Source organism: Zootoca vivipara, chromosome 17, assembly GCF_963506605.1.
Source record: "Zootoca vivipara chromosome 17, rZooViv1.1, whole genome shotgun sequence".
Classification (NCBI taxonomy): domain Eukaryota; kingdom Metazoa; phylum Chordata; class Lepidosauria; order Squamata; family Lacertidae; genus Zootoca; species Zootoca vivipara.
Genome location: NC_083292.1, coordinates 39,211,547 through 39,227,365, shown reverse-complemented (window position 1 = coordinate 39,227,365; position 15,819 = coordinate 39,211,547). Strand labels below are relative to the sequence as shown.

At 47.1% G+C, this 15,819-nt stretch overlaps 1 protein-coding gene across 1 annotated transcript; it reads right to left on the bottom strand.

Annotated features, from left to right (window-relative positions):
• Window positions 1-1,038: 1,038 nt before the first annotated feature.
• Window positions 1,039-14,824, bottom strand: ENSA (endosulfine alpha). The gene is made up of 3 exons (XM_035097649.2): window positions 14,621-14,824; window positions 7,261-7,389; window positions 1,039-6,184 (listed from the first exon to the last, which is right to left on the bottom strand). Exons 1-3 carry the CDS (start codon window positions 14,678-14,680, stop codon window positions 6,014-6,016), a joined length of 360 nt encoding a protein of 119 aa, XP_034953540.1. The 5' UTR covers window positions 14,681-14,824; the 3' UTR covers window positions 1,039-6,013.
• Window positions 14,825-15,819: the final 995 nt, after the last annotated feature.

Below are 15,819 nucleotides of genomic sequence, written 5' to 3'. Positions count from 1 at the left end.
CAATTCGTATTTATCCAGCTTCATCCAAAAGTCTCTTTCAGCCTCTGCCGGCCGAAAGGAGAACTGCAACGGCCCTCCCTTCTGACGTTCTATTGGATCTTATTTTTAAACTGGTATTTTGTTGGGGAAAGGGGCCTTCGGACGGTTGGCCCGATTATTACTGGCATGTCACAAGCGACTACATTTGTAGTCATTTAGGATATTTTTAAAAAAGATTCTGTCAGTTTAGAATATAATCCAGCAACAGGGCAGAACATCCATACTTTAGAGTGGCGGGGGGCGGGGGGGCGCATGTGTCCTTAGGTTTGGGCTGATCCAGCTATGGGGCTCTTCTGGTGTACATATGGAATCTCCAGATCCAGAGGCAGTCTACCTAAATCCCTAGGTTCTTAAGGGAATTTGGCCTTGGTGAGAACAGGGCAAGTCCCCTTTGGCCTGATCCACCAAGGTTTTTTAGATCCTTCTTATGTCCTCCAGATAGGGCTGGGAGAGACTGCCTGCCAAAACCCTGGAAAGCCACTGCTGGCAGTCAGTGTAGAACAGCTAGATGGAGCAATGCCCCCAGCTGAGTGGAAGGGAGCTGACAACTTATACATTGCAACTGCAATCCGCAACTGCTTCCTATGTTCCTATCTAAGTCAACAGCTTTCTTCAGAGCCATGAGGACTAGCATTTTAAATTTTTAACTGCCCTGTGATCTTTGGAGAAAGGGTGGCACAGAAATTAAAGAAAGAAATACACCCCCCCTTTAAGGGAAGAGCTGTGGCTCAGGGACAAAGCAGAAGGTCCCTGGTTCAATTTCCAGGTAGGGACCAGAGAGACTCCCTGTTGGAAATTTAGCTGCCTAGTTCTGTGAGCGTGAGCAGGGGAACCTAAGTACTGTAAGTTAACAGAACAAAGTTTGGGGTGCCATTGAAGCAAATGCTGAAGCCATCACAGGAGAACCAGGAGTCTGAAAGTCCACATCGACATGAGCCGGATGGCATTTTCAAAGTACTTTTTAGGTACTTTTAAGAGAGCACACTTCAAACCTACAGGTCGAGACAAGGATTACTTTATTTCCACACATTTTCTCTTTAATTCTTTCGCACCCAACTCTCCCTTCCTTCCTCTTTCTACATCAACAACAACATAGTCATCTGGAATTGCCCAACAGGACCCAGACGAAAGGAGGGTGCCAACATCCCCCTCCCCATCACCTCCCCCACTGCTATAAGCAGCAGCAGCAGCAGCAGCAGCAACAGCAGCTTCAAAACTCCAAAATCTTGGCTTCACCCGAGGCCTCAGTGGAACGGCTGACAGGCGGGCCAGTGATGTGCTATAGATGTGGGTTGGTGCGCTTTTTGTGTTTTTTTTTAGAATGTGTCTTTTTGCCTATTTTTTATTTTTATTTTTTTAGAAAAAAGCAAACACCAGAAGATAGAGATGAAGATGATGTAAAAAAATTATATATATATATATATGTATGTGTTATATATATATATGATTCACATCTATTTACAGTATGGCTGGGAAGGGGGGGGGAAGTATAGGAACGAACAGGAGGCTTGAAATATATCCATGTGGTGAACTGTCAGCCTGCAGGCCAGAGATGTCCCACGAGCCAGATTTGGACAGCCAGCCCCCAGCTCAATTGACCGCAGCTGCCTGTTTGCAAAGATGCTCTGGAGTGGTATTGGCCACATGCCCTTCCATCGCCACTGGCCTGTAGCCCCCAGACAGCTCTCAAATAGCCCCCGAGCCCCCAAAGAGGGTGTTACATCACCCCTGCTGTACGGGTTCATCTGGTAGAAATGGAAGTGAACTTTGAGGGGAGAAGTTTTTTTGAAAGGGCAGAAGAGAAGGAAACAGTCTGCCTCCAAATACAGCCTACCGCCAAGCACAACCCGCTCTATAAAGTCCTGCCATTTCAGTCCCACCCAGGGAGTGGGCATAGTGGGCAGCAGAAAGGAAGGGGCAGCGGCTACAGTGATACCTGGACACGGAGGCTAACTCACTCCTGAGAGTCCTCCATCCTCACTGTCCAGCTTGTGCCAAGGTATACACCCCCCTCCATAGGCTTTCGAGCCAGTGAAGTCTTGCTGATGGCCCCTTTTTTGCACTCATCCGACAATTGTGACAATTTTGAGCTGGTGTCGACTGCCCTCAAATCAAGGTGGGCTTTGTTTTCCCCGCTGGGCTTGTAACCCTGAAGCATCAATTGGCAGGACAGTGAGAGGAAATTGGAGGTCCAACCGGTCAGATCATTCATCAGATCTTTTGCCCAGGCTCCGCCACCTCGACATGCCAGCTCCTCTTGGAAAGATACACACAGACAGACACTTTGGATGGCCACCGCTCAATTTTAAAAAATAAAAATAGGTGAAGCCATCCATCTTCAGAAATTGTACATTGCCCTTTTCTCCCATTGTCCTTAGTCCAACCATAGCTGCCAAGTTATCCCTTTTTTTAAGGGATTTTCCCTTATGCTGAATAGGCTTCCTCGTGAGAAAAGGGAAAACTTGGCAGCTATGAGTCCAACCCATCTGACAGCCCCAAATTCGCTTCTCAGTTAAACCCACAGCCCAGAATGACAGAGGCAGAGGGCGACAAAGATGGGAGTGGGACATTCCTGTGTCAGAAGTGCAGGGAGAAACCTCCTGGGGGCAGGGAAATGGGAGTGGGATGTGTTTTCTCCAGGAGATGCACCTTGGTAAAAATAAAATAAAAATGTAGGCTTGCAGAGGTTTTGGGATCTCGTTGCAAGCAGAGGACATGCAGGGCGCCGTGGATTACAGGCGCTGGCAGCAGAGCAGGGCCTCCAGGGACTTTCAGCTTTCCCAGAGTTTCTAGCCTTTTAAGACCACAGGATCCGCATTATTAGCAAGGAACGCTTGGTGAAATCCCTCAAGCTAAGAGATGAGGCTGGACGAGATTGCCAGAAGTCACAGGGGGAAGAGGCTTCACACAAACACTCTGCTGCGTTTTTCTTGCAACACTGCCCACAAAAGAGCTGTCAATTCGAGAAGGCAGAACATTTAACAGGTGGGGGTCTCATTCTATGGAAACTGTTTGCAGAGAACTTTCTCGGGTGTCATTGAAAGGCAAAGCCCAGGACAGTAGCTAAGACTGAGATTCCCCCTGCTGCCATTTTTTACTTTCTCATTCGCCCTCACAGCCCTGTGAGTAACAAACGGGGCCAAATTAATTATTATAAACTCTGTTGTAGGCTGTGAGGACCCACACGGGTGGGTGGGGGAGAAGCAAGATGTTAGATTTTGTTTTTAAATCTTTTCAGCAGCAGCAAATTAATATTTTGTGCTTTTTTTTTCTTTTAGAGCAGAAGGTCAGCTCTGCCTATTGCTGTGTGCAGTATTATTCAAGAAGCCTCAAGGACAGCCATTGGGAAGAACTTGCTCCTTGCTACAGGATTGGTTTCCCTGACCCAGCTGTCCTCAACCTGCTGCTCTCTGGCTGTTTTGGACTACAACTCCCATGAGGCTGTGCTGGCTGGGGCTGATGGGATTTGTAGCCTGATGTATCTGGAAGGCCTATTTGGCAAAGGATGTCCTGAACACGAAGAGGCAATAAAATCCTAATTTTTGGGGTGGGGGGTGGGGAACCAGAGATTTAGAGTGGGTGACAGTGGAAAATCAACTAACGGATGAGAAATTTCATTTTGAAGTCTGCCAGAAGCTGAGCCAACTCTTAAGGTCAAGCTAACTTGGCCATAGCTCATCCCACTTCTTAAGGCACTGAATTTTGTTAATTTGAAAATCCAATTAATTTTTTTGGGGGTGGGGTGAGTCAAGGGATTGGAGGTGCTGAGTGGCAGAACTCAGCTCAGTATTTTTTAAGGAAACTGTTTCTCACACAATGAGACCCTGGGAGGTTCAAACAGAGCTGAGCATCAAGGTATATGGATGTCTGTGGCCACTGCCAAATAAAACCCTCAAATTTGCCACCTGAGACCCAGATGCTCGAATTCAAAGCTAAAAGATTTCCATTATAGTGATCATGATTCTCTTACCAATTATTTTTTCTCAAATAGAAATCCGACCTGCTTTCCTTAGGCATAAAAGTGATTTTATTTATGCTCACCGACTGCATTGGGGATGGATTTGTGTCCATTTTCTAAACGCTTTTTTGGGGGCAGGGGAGGGAGTTAAAAGTTGTCAAGAACAACATTGTAATCAGGGTCATTTCCAAAAAAGGCAGCATCACACCCCGTGAACAGAACACCTTGCAGTTTGGTAGAGGGCAGCGATGGAGGTGAAACTCTGTAGGATCAAGGATTTCAGCACCGTTTACAAACTAAGCCAAGGTCCTAGTCCTTAAGCCTCCAAAGGACATGGGCGATATATTTTAATGCAATGTCAGAAGCCGAGTGCTGCCGGATCGGTTGAGATCTCCCCTTCCCAATAATCAGGACTGAAGCAGCAAACATCTCTGTGGTCCCTACAATTTCCTCGACTGATCCAGATAACCGACCCTCTGCTTCCATTGGCACAGAATTTCATGTTGTGGTTTTTAAAAATCCACGAGGGAAACACAGCCATTTGGGGAGTGGGATGCTGGGACTTTGAGCCACCTGCCGCCACTCTGTCAAAGGGTCCTCGAGGAAAAACTAGATGCCGACTGGTGCAACAGTGGCGGCCTGCCTGTTTGCTGAAGAGCTGTCTCAAATTTAAAACTCTCCACATTCTTTATACCTGCCTAAAGTTGGTCTGACAAAAAAGCTTTCCAAAACTCTGCTTTGAAACAAACACAGCACCCCGGATCCTCTGTAAGTTGATAACGGACCGTCTACCCCTTAAGAGCCACATTGGGCCAAAAGTCGGCTCAGGCGGCCTTTGGGGTGGGAGGTAGAGCTCCATGCGTAGATGCTTGCCTCCTGCCCCTCCTCAGTTTGCCAAGGAGACACAGCGGCCACCAAAACCCGCTGCGTGGAGACTTTGAGCAGCCTAGCTCACCCACATGGTCACGGACCAAAGCCCATCAAGCTTTTGCCATCCTAGCTTAGAAGATGTTAAAACGAAACAAAAAATCCTGCTCGGGCCAGCCTTTCCCCAACCAGGGGCCCTTTCTAGATGTCTTGGACTACAATTCCCATCAGCTGCTGCTAGGATGGATGCTGAATGGCACCCTCGTATGTGCCAGGTGTTGGGCTCAAAACTCTGGAGCCATGATGCTTTAGACCCCAGAGGGAAACAACATGCGGAACTAGATGAATCCGTGATCTAAATACCAGCAGGGCTCTCCTTGCGAGAGCTGGCATAGTGATGAGGCTCAAGAAAGTGTGCCATGTCTCAAGCAGCCCCCAGTTCTAATCTCACCCCTGTAAAGAGCTCTCAGAGTGACATAAAGCAAGCTTGTCTCTCTCAGCTGCAAGGCCCTGCCTCACCACCTGCCGTGTGGGGGCGAGCACCCTGGACTACCTTCATAGGGCTGTTGCCACAATGGCTGTGTGCACCCAGGCATGTTATATAGAAACGCTTAGTGTTATTCTTAATTATGATCCTGCTCTTAGGGTTTCTCTGATGCCACTGGCAGTTCCGGATCTCGCTTTCAGAGTTCACAGTGGGGGGAAACTCACAGATGGGGCTGGTGCTATTCCAATGGCCTTCCGCAGCGTCGCAGGAACAAGCAACAGCAGCTATAGAAATATCTGGCTTTGGCCCACCAGGACACCCCATTCCACTTGAAAGTGAGGTTCTTAACTCATCCTGGCAGGTGAGCGAAATTTAAGAACCTGTTTTCAGTGCCCATCAAGAGAACGAAGGGCGGAGGGGGGGGGGAGGGACATCAGATCAGAATAAACCACGTCCATGTGCCAGGCTCTTGGTTTGGGATTTGTATAAATATTTCCAACGGCTAAAACGAGTCCTGCATTATCCCAGCCTTATGATACAAGCAAAGTTCAATCCATCTGACAAAAAAGAAAAAGAAAAAAAGGGAAAAAAGAAACCATAATAAAAATAAATCAAAAAAACCCCAAAAGAAGAAAACTCATTGGGAGGCAGAGGAGCACAGGTTACCCTGCCAGCTTGCTGGTCACGAGGGAGGATTTCCTCTGCGGGAGATCTTGCGGCGTCGGGATGTGGTCTCCCGTCACCAAGTTCTTGTCGGTCCCTGCAGTTGGCAGCTGCTTGTTCTTGATCTTGGCCTTCGCCATGTTGTAATCCCCGGAGTCGAAGTACTTTTGCTGAAAAGTGGGAGAGACAAATGTGTATGTTTAGATCGTGGGGCTACCTTTGAAGGTGACCCGGAAACTACAACTAATCCAGAATGCGGAAGCTAGACTAGTGACTGGGAGCGGTCGCAGAGACCATATAACACTGGTCCTGAAAGACCTACATTGGCTCCCTGTACGTTTCCGAGAACAGTTCAAAGTTCTGGTGCTGACCTTGAAAGCCCTAAACGGCCTCGGCCCAGTATACCTGAAGGAGCGTCTCCACCCCCATCGTTCAGCCCAGACATGGAGGTCCAGCTCAGAGGGCCTCTGGTGGTTCCCTCATTGCACGAAGCGAAGTTACAGGGAACCAGGCAGAGGGCCTTCTCTGTAGTGGTGCCTACACTGTGGAACACCCTCCCATCAGATGTCAAGGAAATAAACTACTGTATCTGACTTTTAGAAGACATCTGAAGGCAGCCCGGTTTAGGGAAGTTTTTAATGTTTGATCTTTTATTGCTATTATTATTGTTATTATTAATATTCTGTTGGGAGCTGCCCAGAGTAGCTGGGGATACCCAGACAGATGGGTGCGGTATAAATAAAATTATTATTATTATTATTATTATTGAGAGGAGAGGTCAGCAACGTGCCGAGAGTTCTTCTTAAGCCAAACCTAAGAAGAGGTTCTGCTGGACTTGGCCAATGGCCCATCTAAGTTGAGCATCCTCTTCTCCATGTGGCCAATCAGATGCCCCCACGGGAAGTCTCCAAGCACGACCCGAGCACAAGAGCCCTCTCCCCCTCCTGCAGTTTCCAGCAACTGGCATTCAAAAGTGCTTGGCCTTCAAAGAGTGGAAGCAGAACCACTGTGGCTAATAGTCATTGATAGCCTTATCCTCCAAGCACCTGTTCAATTTCCTTTTAAAGGCATCCAAGCTGGCGGCCACTGCTGTCTCCTATGGGAGAGAGTTCCACAGTTTAAATATGCACCGTGTGAAGGGCTTTATCATGAGGCTTCTGACAAAAGCCCACTGCCCCTGCTCTAACCCTTTGCAGCCCTGCTGTAAGCTTTCAGAATTCAACTCTCTCCCTCTCAGCACACATACCCCCTTCTGGAGTCTTTTCATTAGGAAGTCGGAGCCGCCGGGTTTCTGGAGTCCTAAACTTGGGTATTTGGCTTTGAGTTTTGCCTCCTCCGCTCTCTCGGGGATGACCGCTTCCTTCTCCTGCAAATCCTGAAAGAAAGAAAAACCCGCAAGAAATGAAACCCAGCCGTTTGAGCAAACAGGACTGATTTGGCTCCGCTCTGATGGCGAGCTCGGATGTGAGCAGCGCTTCCCTGGAAAGCAAAGTGTGCTTTTGAAGTGGGGACTCCAGGTTGGGGCGAACCACCGTTCACACCTGTGCCAGTGAAAGGTGAACAAGGGAAAGGGGGCTATTTGCTTGGGCAAGGAGAGGCGAGTGCTGGGGAAGAGCAATTGGCAAACCAGCTTCTCTTGCAGACGGAGAAGAGAATGCATGTTTCTCCTGCTGGCTGTTTACATAAAGATGTACAACTCCTCTCGTCTCAATGCCGATTCATTTCTCAGAGCAGTTACATTTGATTTGGGAGTCCAGCTGGCCCAAAAGATGTGTGCCCCCCAATGCTTGCCAAGGATAGGAATCATCCTGGGCCCCAGTCACAGCAGGAGAGCAGGGCCCCAAGGCTTATTTAGAGCTTGTTCCAAATCCTTGCCCTGCCTTGAAGTTCACCTTGGTGCCTGTCACGCCCTTTCAGCCTAACCTAGCTAACAGGGTCATGGCATGGGAAAAGGTGGTTCTTCTAAATTGCTGAGATTTTCCTCTTTTGAGTTAAGTTAAATTAACCCTCACCTCCTTCCTTCCTTCCTTCCATTTCTCATACAAACAAAAAATCATGTTCAAAGTGGCTTACCACAAGAAAACGAATGCATTTCAAAAACCAAACAGTGCAAAAACGATTTCACAACAACACAACAAAACAACACAACAGCATATATAGAACATCCTTACTATTATTACTACAAGAGCAACAACAGTATTTGTAGTTTAGCTAAGGCATTTTAATCTGTGCTGCGAACCCCTTAAAACAGTGGTGTCCAAACTTTTTTCAAAGAGGGCCAGATTTTATAAAGTGAAGGGCCGTGGGGGGCCAACCAAAAGTTGTTGACCTTTTTTAGGATTGAAGTTGTTGAGGTTTTTTAAGGATTTTACCCCAGGAAATAAACTGCCACAGGGGCCAGATTAAACCAAACAGCGGACAGAATTTAGACATGCCTGCCTTAAGAGTTTTGTGTTTAATCCAAGTGGTCAAAATAAAGATGTACGTAACCCTGAACTCCTTTCAAGGAAAGCGGGGCATACATTAATTTTAATTGTTTTAATATACTTTTAAATGGCTACAACTCGACTTGGGACCTCATGAAGGCAAGAAATCTGATTGACAGTATGGTAACAATGCCAGGATATAAAGGAGTAACATTGGAGCAATGCTAGTTTTTGCTTTCCTTAAGAATGGATAGGTTTGATCTTCTTCCAGTCCATAGGACTCTCTCTTGAGACTGCAAGAAGATCAAACTTATCCATTCTTAAGGAAATCAGCCCTGAGTGCTAACAGGAAGGACAGATCCTGAAGCTGAGGCTCCAATACTTTGGCCACCTCATGAGAAGAGAAGACTCCCTGGAAAAGACCCTGATGTTAGGAAAGATTGAGGGCACAAGGAGAAGGGGACGACAGAGAACGAGATGGTTGGACAGTGTTCCTGAAGCTACTAACATAAGTTTGACCAAACTGCGGGAGGCAGTGGAAGACAGGAGTGCCTGGCATGCTCTGGTCCATGGGGCCATGAAGAGTTGGACACGACTAAACAACAAAGTTTTTCCTTTCTCCGTTAAAGGGAAAGATAAGAGACTGAGAGACTGTGTGTGTGAGGATATGAGCAAGCATGAAAGAGATGGGGAGAGAGGCAGGTTCAGCCTTTATTGACTTCTGCCGAGTCCCTGTTCCATTATAAACCTCCAGGCCAGGATGCCCTTTGTTGAATCACGAGCACCATCTGGAACATCCAACTATTTTCAGACCAGCATGTGCCAGAGGGCAGCCATGCTCTCGAATGCACTGCCCTTGTCCAGTAAACCCAACTCGTTCTAGCATCTTTAGGGAAATACACGCCACTGCTCCTCAATTTTAATTTAAACCCTCACTGAGTAGGCAGGGTCAAAAATCCTGCTTTTGTGGTGCTAGTTCACCATTTTAATGTCTGAACAAGAGAACTCACAGCCAAGAGGTCTATCCCTCAAGACTAATCCATATGTAAAATTCAACATGCATGACCTTGCTTCCCCCACCCTTTTCCGTTTACACAGCTTCCCACCAACAGGCCCTCCTGTGCCTGGGGCCTGTGTTCGGTTCTTCCTCCTCCCCACTTAACCTTCCTTCTCTCAAGTCAACAGCTGCCCACCTTTCTTTTATTTACTTTGTTCCTCCTAGCTTTTAAGGAACTCCTATTTTTCCACTGTGCCCGGCCGCAGCAAAATGACATTTCACTCTCCTCATGGCCTGTCAATAGGCTGTGCCCAACAGATGCATTCCATGACATCACAGCATTTCAGTCAATAGTGATGGGCCTTCACAGCTTTTTTTTTTAAGCCCATCATGAAATATGTGAATTATCTCCCTGCAGGAATAACTTTCTGACGACAGAGGAGTGCCTGGGAAGATGAAAAACCTTCCTTCATTGGAGGTTTGTAAGCAGAGGTTGGATGACCACCCATCAGGGAATATTAACTGTAATTCCTGCACATGGGGGCCACTTCCAACTCTACAGTTTTATGATTCTATGAATGCTCTGCACTATCTTTTTTGTGTGTTTTGTTTAAAGCCTCCTTCTCTTGTGCATTAGGAAGAAGCAAACACTCCGTCTCTGGGAAAGACAGAATGCTTGAATGATTAAAATGCCAGGCGGTAGCTAAGAGCAGATTCTGTGGGCAGCGTTCACAATAAGTGGATGACTCAGGAAAGTGGATGACACAGGAAAGGCAAAACAAGGGGCGAAAATAATACTTGTGTGGAGGAATTATGTGGGATGAGGGAGAATGGCTTTTGGTTCTGTTATGTCAGCGCAGCAAGCGATCCTCCGCTGGGGGGGGGGGCGCGGCGATGTACGTCAGCACAGCATTCAATACTAAGCCTCCAGGGCAGAGCTGTTGCCTTTCCCACTTTTGAACTGGGCGCAGTATAGATGCATTATAAAAATAAATCTGCAGCTAATTCTGCTCTTTGGTTTGCAGGCAAAGATTCAGGCTGACAAAAGATTATTATTTTTTAAAAAAGAACGTAAGAACACAGCATCACTCTAAGTCTTGTTTCCAATGCACTTTTCTTTAATGCTGTCTCTGTACTTCAGGGAGAGTTGGTAAAAATGTTATTGTGTAAATAGAAAAATAAATTAATAGTAATAATAATAGGCGAGGGTAGCCGATGGGTTTCAAACCCTCTGTGCGTTAGGGTCTTCACCTAACCATGTGAATACAGGCTCTGAAAGACTTAGCCAACAAGACCTTTAGTGGGTCCAAATGTCCAGAAGCCGGTTTCTGCTCATGTTGTAGAGGGAAGAAAGGGGCAGATGGGGCTCATCAGCATGGGGAGGGAGTCCATCTACTGTAGAAGGAAAACTCTGATCCTAAACCTCCACTGCCTTGCAGGATGTCTTCAGGAGAACAAAAGGCTAAGGAGTCAAGCTTACACAAATCTAGAGTGGAGTCCCTAAGATGGTCGGATGGCGCCTTGTATGCATCCTTGGCAAATCCTGCAGCCAAGCGGGTGCCAAACATCTTGCTCGGCTTTCCTTTGGACCACGTTAGCAAGGCTAAGAAGTGGGGGTCTTGTTGTCTGGGCAGTCCAGGACCTCCATACGCACCTCCCAGGCTTACGCCATGGGGAGGTCACCTCAAGGCTGCTAACAGAGTGGTTTGACTTCACCCCTGGAGACGCACTCCATTGTCTCTTGAGACAGATGGATGCCAAAAACTAACAACAATTAATGCAACATTAATGCAACTGTGTATTTTTGTAATAGTTTAAGATGTTCCTTCTTTTTGTACACTGCTTACAGATATTTTAAATATATTAATCAGTATAGAAATTAAACAATCAAGATGAAGGACACTTATAGCACTGCCCCTCCTCTCTCAGTTCCTGAATGTTTCTCCACAACCAAGAGGACTAGAAAGTTTGATTTTTTAAAATATATATGCTAAAACAGATAAATTTGGCATGCAGGCATCCATGCCATATTCCACCTTGCTTTGATCCTTTTAGTGCTACAGACAAGGGGGGAGAACTTCAGATCCCTAGATCCTATGCAGAAATATTTTCTGAGTGATATCAATTTGTCCAAAGAATTTGGAGAACATGGGACTTTTTCAAGCTTCTCCACAAACTAAAAAATCCCATTACAATTAAGAGGAAGGTACAGGATCAAGACCCTCAGCTTGATAAATATTTTTCTTCTTCAAAAAACAGCAACACACAAACCAAGTGTGACACAACCTAGATCTCACCCAAGCCAACCCAATTATGTTTGCAGAGCCCTGCAAAGTCATCTCAACAGAGATCAACAGACATCACTTATCTGGGTGATGCCAAGCTGGATGCCCCATCGGTGATTCTTGCTTCCTAAAATTCTGCTGCTCTGCTAAAGCTTTCCCCCATGCCAATCTGAGCTTGGCAGAGACACCAGTCCTGAGCCGTTTATTTGGGGCAACCAGTAACCCAAGCTTGATGTGCCCCATCAGGTGGGAGATCACACACAACCTTCAACTCTGCCTTCCTGGCTTTGAAGGCAGGAATCCCAATTAACCACATAAGGATAGAAAGGGGTCCTTAGCTGAAAATGAGAGGGACCAGGTTCAAATGGGCCATTTGTTTCACCTTTGTCAAGAGACTCCTTTGCATACCCTCAAACAAGCTGCTTGTCTGAGCCCCAGCATCCTGCCTCTAACTGTGACAAGCAGAAAGAGGAGCCTAGAACTTAGGGGTAGATTGTATGATTGACTCACAAAAGCCCCCAGGTTCAATCTCCAGCTCAGGACTGGGAGTTAAAGATTTCTGCCACAGACCTTGGTGGGCGACGGCCAGGCACATTAGACAGTGCAGGCCATCCCAGATCAATGGTCTCACTCTGAATGATGCAGCTTTATTGGAAGGGGCCCCCAGTAATAGCCCTAATAGACTGTCATCCAGCATCCAAATAAGTCACCAATGAGTAAGAGCCTACCAAAGTCTGAAGCAAACTGATCTGCCATCGAACAGCTCATTCCACCAAGGAAGTACTTTGTTCAGTCAAAAGCCCTTTCTGAACCTGCTGGGATACTACCGTCCTGGAGCAACAGAAAATGAATTTGCTGCATCTTCTAGGACTTGCCCCTTTAAATGCTTGAAAATGGTTACCATAGCATTTCTCAATGGTGCATTCTCCAGGCTAAATGTGGCCAACCACTCCACCTCTGCATTTCCTCCTAGGATTTTGATCTCCAAGCCCCATGTCAACTTTGTTACCCTGTTCCTGCTTGTAAATATCCTTTGTAAAATATCAGAAAATATACTGTCTTGGAACCACAAAGGATTTGATCTCATTATCCTTCCCGATAGGAAATTCCCCGCAGACGTCAATTCTGTCTTTGAAATCCTGGTAATGTCAGGGAAAATCCAGATGTATGGTGGCCCTACTTCCTGATGTACCCAGAATTTTATGTTCTCTTTGCTAATTTTGAAACCACATTATTTTGAGCAAGGGGAGTAGAGAAATCTTGTCTGGAAATATGAAGGGCTAATTTCATCTAAACTCCATCAGCTATTTCTTTATTGACTGTACTTCTATCCCACCCTTTTTCCTCCAAGAAGTACAATTTGTGTACATGGTTCTTCTCTCCCCATTTTATCCTCAACAGCCCTGTGAACTAAGTTAGGCTGAAAGAATGTGACTGGTCTAAGGGCACTCAGTGAGCTTCAAGGCTGAGTGTGAATTTGAATTGTCCAGGCCCTAGTCTTAAAAGCATGTAGGGGACCCTCTCTCAACCTGAATCTTCCAGATGTTTTGAACTCCAACTCCCAGCAGTCAACATGGTCAATTGGCAGGGATGACAGGGGTTGTGTTCTGAGAATGTCTGGATGTTTCCCACTCCTGTTCTATGATGAGTGACAGGTCCCACAAGCCTCCCCATTCTATTTCACACCCACCAGCATTGGCTCGGTAGCCATGCAACACAGTCCTAATAAGATTGCTCAGTTGTAGCAGAAAATCACAGGAAGCATGTCTGCAAATGGGTATCACACTAGTTTCCTAGCATCTAAGGTTGAAAACCAGCCCTTCTCCAGTTCCTAGCTCAAACATGTTCCCCCTCAATGATCCAAGACCACGGTTTAAGGGCATGGAATCTTTATCCCATGATTCTCTACTGTAAGAGCTGAACCAATTCCTGTTTTTCAAGATGTAGAGCTAAGGATTTCTTTTAAAATGGTAGTCACTCACCATCCCAGTCCGTAGTGGAACTTATGGAAGATAAGGCTGCATTAATGGCTACAAGCCATGATAGCTAGGCTCTGCCCCCACACTCAGAGGCAGCAATGCTTCTGAAGACGAGTTGCTGGGAACCATGGGAGGGGAGAGAGCTGCTCTTGTGCTCAAGCCCTGCTTGTGGGTATCCCATAACAGGTACCTGGTTGACCAATGTAAGAAGGGGATGCTGGACTAGATGGGTCATCAGCCTGATCCAGTATGGCTTCTCTTATGTTCTTCCAGTTTCAAATGGAACTAGATTTCCACTCAAATGTAAAATCAGCCGAAAATGCATACAGTATTTAGGGCAATGCCAAGCTAACCAGGGCATCAAAGGTTCCCCAGAGCTCCTTACTCACATGCGAACATTACTTTTAGTAGGCCAGCCAAAATGTCACAAAATAGCGTGCAAGCAAAGCCACTCAAAACTCCTCAGCGGAAGAGCCATAGGAAGAGTCCTGCATTTCACAAAAGCTTGCACGCTCACGAAGAGCTCTGGGAAACACAAAAGCTTGCACATTATTTTCTTTCTGACATTTTGGTCGACTTAACGGGAATGCGGTCCCCACAACGGACACATCCCCTCTTCACTTTCCAATGTCAAGTATGCATAGTGGGCTTTTTAACCACCGAGATGCCAAAATGAGACAGAATTCGGGGAGCGGGGGGTGTTGCTGAAAAAAGCCGGATGTTCAGAATGAATCTCTATGGTTCCAACGGCCTCCAATACCGGAAAGGGCACCTGCCTGGAAGGCGCCAACCAATGAGCGCCGAGCATTGCTCAGGAGTGACCAATCGGAAGCAGCTTCAAGAGCTGGCGACCAATCAGGACTCAGACCCACACACACAAGACACAGAGCTCTCTCTCGTACCCCCTCCCCGACCTCACCTGTTTCTCTTCGCCCGTCTCGTCAGAACGGGCGTCGCCGCCGCCAAGCGTGTCAGACATGACGGGGCAGATTAGAGGCAGGCGGGCGAGACGGTCGAGGCGCTGGGGCCAGGCGAGGCCGGCGCTCCTGCTCCGGCGCCCTCTTCGCCGCTCTCTGCTCTCCCTTCCACAGCAGAGCCAAAATGTCCGCCGCCTCCACCGCCCCCTTTCTAAATATTGGCCCCGCCCCAGCCCCCGCTCTTACGTGAGCGGCGGACCTCGAGTCCAATCAGGAGCCGAGTCCCAGGTGGCGGGCGGTGTCTCGGCCGACCAATCGGGTGCGGCTTTGTCCAACGAGTGACAGGACAGCCGAAAGAAAAAGGAGGGTGAGGAAACGAGCGGGCTGAGGGAGGCGAGACGTTCGAATTAGACGGACATCTTTTGTAGCCAATAGAAATAAGCGAAGAGTCTCGGTGGGCCAATGAGGGAGCGGCCGGTTATGACCTCGTGAGGGATCAATTGGCAAGAGAGCCAAACAAATCATAAGAATGGATTGGAAAACCAACTGGCGCCTGAGGAAATAGGTGTCTGAACATGCGTGGAGTGTTTATTCGCCTGCCCCGCAGGACGAGATTTTTTTTAATGACAAAAATCTCTCTGTGCATGTGCAGAGTGCTAGTTAAACCTCTTTTGTTGACCACCAACATTACGCTTTCCATTTTTAAGTTCGGAATAGAGTAGTTGCTTTGGAAGACGATCATTAGGCATCCACACAACATGACCAGTCCAACGAAGTTGATGTTGAAGAATCATTGCTTCAACCCTGGTGATCGTTGCTTCTTCCAGTACACTGATATTAGTTCGCCTGTCGTCCCAAGTGATGTGTAAGAGTTTTCGGAGACACCGTTGATGGAATCTTTCGAGGAGTTGGAGATGGCGTTTATAAGTGGTCCATGTTTCACAAACATACATATAAAAGAAAGTACTGTAGTATAAACACTGACAACTGGGAAGCACTGGACTGGGAGCACTCCAATTGGAGAACAGCCTTTAGCAAAGGTGTCATGGGCTTTGAAGACACTTAAACTCAGGACGCAAGGGAGAAACGTGCTAAGAGGAAGGCACGCTTGGCAAATCCACACCGTGATCATCAACTCCTGCCCGGAAACTGTGGAAGGACGTGTGGATCCAGAATTGGCCTCCACAGTCACTTACGCACT

Coding starts and splice junctions, on each gene's coding strand:
- ENSA (XM_035097649.2), bottom strand. CDS start 14,680: ATGTCTGACACGCTTGGCGGCGGCGACGCCCGTTCTGACGAGACGGGC. Junction 7,390..14,620: donor AGACGGGCGAAGAGAAACAG/GTGAGGTCGGGG, acceptor TCTTTCTTTCAG/GATTTGCAGGAGAAGGAAGC. Junction 6,185..7,260: donor TGAAAAGACTCCAGAAGGGG/GTATGTGTGCTG, acceptor CCCACTTTTCAG/CAAAAGTACTTCGACTCCGG.